Source organism: Ananas comosus, linkage group 1 (assembly GCF_001540865.1).
Source record: "Ananas comosus cultivar F153 linkage group 1, ASM154086v1, whole genome shotgun sequence".
NCBI classification, from domain to species: domain Eukaryota; kingdom Viridiplantae; phylum Streptophyta; class Magnoliopsida; order Poales; family Bromeliaceae; genus Ananas; species Ananas comosus.
In genome coordinates, this window is record NC_033621.1 from 23,341,832 (window position 1) to 23,349,876 (window position 8,045).

The 8,045-nt window shown below is 37.0% G+C and overlaps 2 protein-coding genes across 7 annotated transcripts; both read right to left on the reverse strand.

The window, feature by feature from the left end:
• LOC109713860 lies at positions 241-7,724 on the reverse strand. 6 transcript variants are annotated; one of them, XM_020238148.1, is made up of 5 exons: positions 2,665-3,106; positions 2,354-2,381; positions 1,306-1,847; positions 975-1,197; positions 241-895 (listed from the first exon to the last, which is right to left on the reverse strand). In XM_020238148.1, the coding sequence occupies exons 3-5, from the start codon at positions 1,843-1,845 to the stop codon at positions 447-449; spliced, it is 1,212 nt and encodes a 403-aa protein (XP_020093737.1). In that variant the 5' UTR covers positions 1,846-1,847; positions 2,354-2,381; positions 2,665-3,106; the 3' UTR covers positions 241-446. The 6 variants fall into 6 exon arrangements, with proteins under 6 accessions (XP_020093737.1, XP_020093746.1, XP_020093704.1 ...); XM_020238157.1 differs by lacking the exons at positions 2,354-2,381; positions 2,665-3,106 and adding an exon at positions 7,421-7,724; XM_020238115.1 differs by adding an exon at positions 4,532-4,620 and having other exon boundaries at positions 1,306-2,938.
• Positions 4,597-7,201, reverse strand: LOC109726064. The gene is made up of 3 exons (XM_020255518.1): positions 7,114-7,201; positions 5,549-5,956; positions 4,597-5,451 (listed from the first exon to the last, which is right to left on the reverse strand). The coding sequence occupies exons 2-3, from the start codon at positions 5,954-5,956 to the stop codon at positions 4,597-4,599; spliced, it is 1,263 nt and encodes a 420-aa protein (XP_020111107.1). The 5' UTR covers positions 7,114-7,201.

The following is an 8,045-nucleotide window of genomic DNA, read 5'->3' on the forward strand; positions in this document are numbered from 1 at the left end:
AAAATAATTAAATTTATGCACTTCAAGTCACTGTTAAATAAAATTAATATCGTCAAATTATACAAGAAGGTTGTTAATTACATCAAATTTAAAATTACAACAAAGTTCAATGCTGCTTAATTACTATTATACAAAACCAAACAGCATGAAGGTATTCAAGAGGATGTTAATTACAAATTCCCAAAGGCATAAAACCATAAAGAAGACACATTACATTGAAAAATATCAACAACCAACTCATACAATTATCAACTATTTTTTCAAATTTAAGCAATTCAGATTGCAAGTAACAATGCAAATAGTTAAAAAACATCCGGTTACGAAAAATTTTCAAACACCAATTAGTGAAGGTTCAAGGTGAAGGCAAGATACATAACTAAATAAAGCAAATTACAAAGCATGTTCACACAAATTTATAAAGATTACATCATTTCTAATATAGCCTCCTATCTATTGTTCCACAATTGCTCTGTGATCATAGTGCGAAGGGCGTCACCTCGCCGAGACTCATCTGGGCCAATAGGAGGTATCGAGTCATCATTTTGGTCGTCTGTAGGAAATTGGTCCGTTTGCATGTTGAAGTATCTATCGGTCCCTTGATGCCTCTTTATGAAATTGTGTATCACACAACAGGCAAGGGCAATGCGGCACTGTACTTTGTAAGGAAAGGGTGTAGCTTGTCGCAGCACCTTGAACCGTCGCTTTAGGATCCCAAAGGCTTTCTCAACTACATTTCTCAATTGAGCGTGACGATGATTATATAAATCTCGAGGTCCTCGATGCCTTCGTGCCTGTGCGTTTACATCAAATTGGCTCAAGTGGTATCGCTCGCCTCGATAGGGAGCGAGGAAGCGGTCAGTGTTCGCATAGCCTGAATCGACTAAATAAAATTTTCCTAAACAAATATAAAGCTTTATTATAATTACAATAATTAAACTTGTATCAGACATTAAATAGCAATATAATTTATTTACCTCCCGGTACTGTGAAACCGCCGCTCTCGCAACACCATCGCAACACCCTCATATCAGCTGCAGAACCCTCCCACCCGGTGCATACAAATAAAAATTGATGGTCGAAAGAACATGCTGCCATCATGTTGTGAGATGTAAAACCTTTTCGGCAACGATATCTTGGTTGCTTAGCCTTTCGTACAACCACCGGAATGTGTGTTCCATCTACTGCACCAATTGCATTCTGAAAAAATATTTACATAGATACAATAGTTAACATCAGATATCTCATTATCAAATAAACATAAATTAATTCGACTAATTAAAGAACTCAAATCTGAGGGTTAGTTACCTTGAATGGATGAAAAATCGGATTATCTTTTATTCTTGGGTGTACACCAACATTAGATGCCGGTGGTTGGATGTACTCATGTCTAAGTTCTACCACACCTCGCAGTACATTATTAAAATGCCTACTAATCGTTTCTCCTGAATGTTGAAAAGTTTCAGCTAAAACTCTGTTGGCTACGCCATGACCTATACCAAATAAAAATATACCAAGTTGCTCATTAGCAGTTAAATGCCTAGTGCTTTGTATAAATCCCCTCGCAACTAATTCATCTCGAAGTCTTATAAACATTGTGGTAGTCATCCTAAAATGTTGGTATCCTCTATCAGGATGTCCACTCAATATGTCATGAATTAACTGATGACCAGTGAACGGCCGTGTTCGACAAGGCTGCTTATAAATTGTGCTGCGGAATGAGAAGTCCCCTTCTTCGATAAGTAACGCATGGACTTCTTCCCAATAGTCCTCTTCCTCTTCTAAGAATGTCATGAGATCGGCAACAAGTGGTGAAGAAAAAGCTTGACGAAAGATTGCACCAGCCATGACTGCAAATGAACAAAAGAAAACATTCATAACACAATTATAGTTATAGATTAATTTATAATGGCTCAGGTAGTAAGGTAGAAAAATATGCAGGTGGCTGCATGGTCTTTAACCATGCCTCCCAACCTTGCACACCTATTTGGTTAGATATCAGCATCGCCAAAAGGAGAAAGAAGGATGCAAGAAAAGAAAAAAGGGTAAAGAAGATGTGAAGCTGAAGCAAGAATCAGGTGCACAAGATTATAAGTGACAGTATTGCAAATAGTCAAGTAAGCAAATTACTGCCTTACAGCTGAAATTCCATATATGAATCAAAGCTGAAACAAAGTATAAATGGTGATACTTTGTGTTGGCTCAGGTTTTAAGACCCACAACCATGAATGTGGATGCAATACCTTACGAATCGCCGCCCAATCCATTCAAGCCTGCTAGTCTTTTATCATCATTGCCGAATTCATTGCCAATATGACCACATGTAGAATATGATCTGGGAGAAGAAACAACTTACCTTGGGCGGCACTGAACTAACCACATTACTGCAGGTTGGAAGAAGAAATGAAGCAGTGAACAGTTGGAGATCGAGGTGAAATGGCATCCAACAGAATGTGAGTAAAAGCAACAATGTTGCAAGTACAAGTATAGATGGTCACATATTGTGTTGGCTCAGGTATTAAGGCCCACAAGCATGAATGGTGGATGCAACACCTTACGAATCGCCGCCCAATCCATTCAAGTCTGCTAGTCTTTTATCATCATTGCCGAATTCATTGCCGATATGACCCACATATACATTTAGATGTAGGAGAAGAAAGAACTCACCTTGGGTAGCAGTGTTCTAACCACATCACTGCAGGTTGGAAGAAGAGATGCAGTAGTGAACAGTTAGAGAGGTGAAATGGCATCCAACAGAATGTGAGTAAAAGCAACAATGTTGCAATTACAAGTATAAATGGTGATATATTGTGTTGGCTCAGGTATTAAGGCCCACAAGTATCAATGGTGGCTGCAATACCTTAATATTGCCCCCCAAACCATTCACACCTGCTACTCTGTTACACATCATTGCCGAACGGACCAACATGTAAACCGACAGCTGACAGGAGAGAAGAAGAAAAGTTATACAATGAAGTAAACAAGCAGCGAACAATCAATGCAAAGATAGGTATACAAAGCTGTATTCGAACTACACTCATTTGTTATACCTGAACTTTACAATCTGAACAAACTAGTTTTACAATGCAGTAAACAGGTAGTGAAGAAACAATATAAAGAAAGCTATATAAAGCTGTAGATGATCTACACTAATTATTTATACATGAACTATACAATCTGAACAAACAAATTTTACAATAAAGTAAACAGACAGTGAAGAAGCAATGCAAAGAAAGCTATACGAAGTTGTATATAAATTACACCAATTAGTTATACATTATCTTTACAATCTCAAAAAACAAGTTTTACAATTTAGTAAACCTGACAGTGAGAAATCAATGCAAGTAAACCAATACAAAGCTGTAGATAAACTACACCAATTAGTTATACATGATCTTTACAATCTGAACAAACAAGTTTTTCAATAAGGTACACAGGCAGTGAAGAAATAATGCAAAGAAAACTATACAAAGCTGTAGATGAAATTCACTAATTATTTATACATGATCTATACAATCTGAAGAAACAAGTTTTACAATTTAGTAAACTGACAGTGAAGAAGCAATATAAAGACAACTATACAAAGCTGTGGATGAACTTCACTAATTATTTATACATGATCTATACAATCTGAACAAACAAGTTTTACAATTTAGTAAACTGACAGTGAAGAAGCAATATAAAACAACTATACAAAGCTGTGGATGAACTTCACTAATTATTTATACATGATCTATACAATCTGAACAAACAAGTTTTGCAATTTTGTAAACTGACAGTGAAGAATCAATGCAAAAAAAGCTATAAAAAGCTGTAGCTGAACTACACTAATTAGTTATGCATGAACTTTACAATATGAATAAACAATTTTTTCAATAAGGTACACAGACAGTGAAGAAACAGTGCAAAGAAAACTTTACAAAGCTGTAGGTGAAATTCACTAATTATTTATACATGATCTATACAATCTGAACAAACAAATTTTACAATTTAGTAAACTGACAGTGAAGAATCAATGCAAAAAAAGCTATAAAAAACTGTAGTTGAACTACACTAATTAGTTATGCATGAACTTTACAATATGAACAAACAAGTTTTACAATGCAGTAAATAGGCAGTGAATAAGCAATGCAAAAGAAGTTATACAAAACTGTAGATGAACTACATTAATTAGTTACAAATGAACTTTGTAAGATAGTTGGTGTCAAACTAATGAAACTAAACAAACTCACAAAAATGTACATAACCATGAACTTTGCAATTAAAAGTTAAGGCATACAACTTAAATCAGTACAAAATAAACCATGATCTAACTTATCCTAATCATGAGTTAGAGCAAACAAACAACTGAAATTGAAATACAACATATAAAGTAAAGCATACAACTAATATAAAAGGGAGCAATCCATTAGTTTAGGCATGTAGGCATCTCGGCTACCAAGCACACAAAATAGCTAATGAGTTTTTGCTAACATAAAGCATAAATACTAAGCGTGAGCCATGGACACAAAATAGCTAATGAGTTCTTGCTTACATAAAGCATAAGTACTAAGAGTGAGGCCACCAAAATGTCGCTACTTCAGCAATATTGCTGTGAGCTTAATTTGGAGGGAAAGAACTCCCTGCCGGAGGAAAGGAAGGTATATCAGCAGGATCGGAAGGAGCTGATAGAGGAAACATGGTTGTACGGCTTGAAAAAGATGGTCCAGGAGGGAAACCTGCACTTGCTGCCGGAAAGGATGATGGTCCAGGAGCAAATGATGAGGCTGTTGTTGGAAAGAAGGGTGCGGTTGATGGGAAAGATGGCGCAACAGGCCTGAGACCAGTGAAAAGTTGATGCATGGCAATTTGACGATCTATCCACATATACAACAGATCGCCATTCATTGCCATGAAAATTGGCCTATTGCGCTCATCTTTTAAAGCTTCACAAACAGCAAGTAAACCATCGGGAGACAACTTAGCGACATTGCTCAACCTTTCCATACACTCCTCTATGGAGTGAATTTTGGGTCTTGCATGTAACTCACGTTGCATTAAAGTTTGAGCAATCTCCGTTCTTTTCTTTCCCAATTCAACAAGCTCATAAATTGCTTCCGTTCGACCGTCATCCTTACGTCTACGGGTTGAAGATGGTGTAGGGATTGGTGGCGAGACCCGAACCCTCTTCATTGATGAAGTGTGGCCAGAGGCACTACCAGTATATTGGCTACTTACTTTAATTGGAGTTTGTGTTGGAGACGTTGAATTTGCATCATTAGCATCATCTAAATTCTGTGCTAGATTCTCCATATTGAGCGCAACCGGAGATGATGAAGAGGTGCTACGAACATCCTCATCCATGTTGGAAGTAAACCCATGCTTCCCGGTTGCAGTTGCTTTTCCCGACAAATACTCAATAGAGTCATATGCAGGAAAAGGCTTGTCCCTACATTTAGCATATGCTGGATTTTCCTACAAATGTGGAAATCATTGATGATAAGTTAATAAAATCTATGTAAATAAAACAACTTGACTTATATAAAAATTTTGAACAGAATAAAAAACTTACCGCTATGATAGCATCCCAATCAGCTGGGTCACCGGCAGTGGGAATGTTTTGGATGTGGTCCCACCCCCATCCACTTTTGTTTGCCAAAGTTTGATACATCAAATATTGACGCTTCAAGACTTTTAACCGATTTTGCAAATTGACTTTGTTAAAGCATAATTTTGTCCTCTCATTGAAATCGTGAACCATTCGAGTCCATGCTAATGGGGTAAAGCTCCCATTAACAAAATTACCAAGAGCATGCTCCTCAGTCATTAAGTTCAACATTGCCGAGTCCATATTTTCTGTCCAGTTCGAGGATCTTACTCGGGTTTTCGATGGTTCCTGCGGTGGCCCATCTAAACTTTGACTATCAGCAGAGGGCGCAGCAAAACCTTTGTTTTTCAACGACTTTTTAAGATGGGCCATCTGGGATAAACAAACATAGAAATCATATTTGTATTACAACAAATATATAATACTGGTTTAGCACAATATTTGAGTGATATGTTATTTTGTCAAAATGCTCAGGGGAGAAGGTTACATATGATTTCATGACGGATGCAATAGTTTTTAAAAAACCATGCCGCCCATGCCATGAATATATATATATCGCCTTTCCCTACATCATTGCCATTATATTTTTAAAACCGTGCCTCAAACAAACTGAATTAGATCAGGATATAGCTAGCAACTTTCAATTCATCATAGGACCTCTTTGCAATCTTATATTGAATTATGATTAGGTGAAGTAATTTCAGCTTGAAAGTTTCTTCAAATCAAATGATCAAACTTGTACAGCTTTCTATAGTTTTCTTTGCATTGCTTCTTCACTCCCTGTTTACTTCATTATAAAACTTGGTTGTTCAGATTGTATAGTTCATGTATAAATAATCAGTGTAGTTCATCTCATATTTTTTCAAAATGCTCAGGGGACAAGGCTACACATAATTCCATGACGGATGCAATAGTTTAAAAAAAACCATGCCACCCATGCCTTGAATATATATATCGCCTTTCCCTACATCATTGCTATTTTTTTAAAAAAATCCATGCCTCAAACTGAACTGGATTAGATCAGAATGTAGCTAGCAGCTTTCAATTCATCATATGACCTCTTTGCAATCTTACACTGAGTTATGTTCAGCTACAAATAATTTCAGCTTCGAATTATCTTCAAATCAAAAGATCAAAATTGTATAAAAAAAAATATAGAAACTGTATGATGCAGTCATAAAGTATGATCAGCAATACATGGGTGCTGTCATAAATTATGGCAATAGGAAAATTATAAATCAAGCATAAAGTCAGGATGCAAAGTTTCTGTGTATCAAATAAAATTTTTAAGAAACTGTGGGTTTGTAAAATATCTTGAAATAGTTTAAAAAATGAGATTTAACAGCATGCGAGCAAAAGAGACAGACAGATCCAAAATACACTAGAAAATTGGGGTAAAATCCATAAAACCTCACCTCGACGAGATTAATAGAAGGCAGAAATTATCAAGAGTGAACTTCTACACCAGCACAGATATAGTATAGAAGCAAAGATCAGATTCCAAGCAAGATGCAAAAAAGAACCAGTACCTTCGAATCCCACTCAATTTTATAGATGAAAGGGGGCACAAATAGTCCATGCCTTCTACCTGCAAGGCTAGTGGTCGCACTAAATGGGCGACTTGACAACACAGGGCATACATCCTGCAGAACCCACCTCGATTTCTTGCCTCAGAAGCCCACAACAGATTTTGAGCGAAGGAAAAACCAATTTATACCAGTCAAATCCGAGGGTTTGAGAGAGGGGATACAAAAGAAAACAGATCTCAACTGGGATCTTCCTCACAGACTGCGAGAGGAGTATAGAAGAAGAAAGTAAAGGGCAAAGAGGAGTTACCGATGAACGCAGATCTGATACAAGATCTCGCTCATTGATTATGCTGACTGCGAAATGACAAAAGAGGCATAAAGCGATGGTTTATGCTCGCCCAACACGAGGGGGAGGGAGATCGGCGGAGTAATGAGCGAAGAGAGAGGTAGGTGAAGAGCATTAACGAAGAAGAAGAGGCGAAGGTAGGTGAAGAGCAATAACGAAGAAGAAGGAGAAGGGGCATCGCAGCTTTTTCCAACCCATGCCCCTGGGATAAACCAGCGGAAATGCCCTATTCCGCTGGTCCCAGGGGTTAGCTCTTAACGGGTTATCCAAGGATAACCCGTTAAGAGCGGGATTAATTATCCCACCAAAAAACTGCACTGTTTGGAAGGTTTAGCAGGATAAAATGGTCTAAACCCACTTTATCCTGCCAACCAAACACTGCCTTAAAGAATACAACTTTCATCTTAAATGGTGCAGTTTATATTTAAAAGGGTACAACTTACGTTCATAATAGTGCAATATTCTTTTAAAACAGTGCAATTTAATCTTAACAGTACAAATTCATCTTCTGCTTCCTTCTTCTCTGGCTTTTTTTATTATTATCTAGTTTTTTTCTTTTTAGTTATTTTTTTATTTTAAACAAACA

Coding starts and splice junctions, on each gene's coding strand:
- LOC109713860 (XM_020238115.1), bottom strand. CDS start 1,875: ATGAATGTTTTCTTTTGTTCATTTGCAGTCATGGCTGGTGCAATCTTT. Junction 1,198..1,305: donor CGATTTTTCATCCATTCAAG/GTAACTAACCCT, acceptor ATATTTTTTCAG/AATGCAATTGGTGCAGTAGA. Junction 896..974: donor CGGTTTCACAGTACCGGGAG/GTAAATAAATTA, acceptor ATATTTGTTTAG/GAAAATTTTATTTAGTCGAT.
- LOC109726064 (XM_020255518.1), bottom strand. CDS start 5,956: ATGGCCCATCTTAAAAAGTCGTTGAAAAACAAAGGTTTTGCTGCGCCC. Junction 5,452..5,548: donor ATTGGGATGCTATCATAGCG/GTAAGTTTTTTA, acceptor CCACATTTGTAG/GAAAATCCAGCATATGCTAA.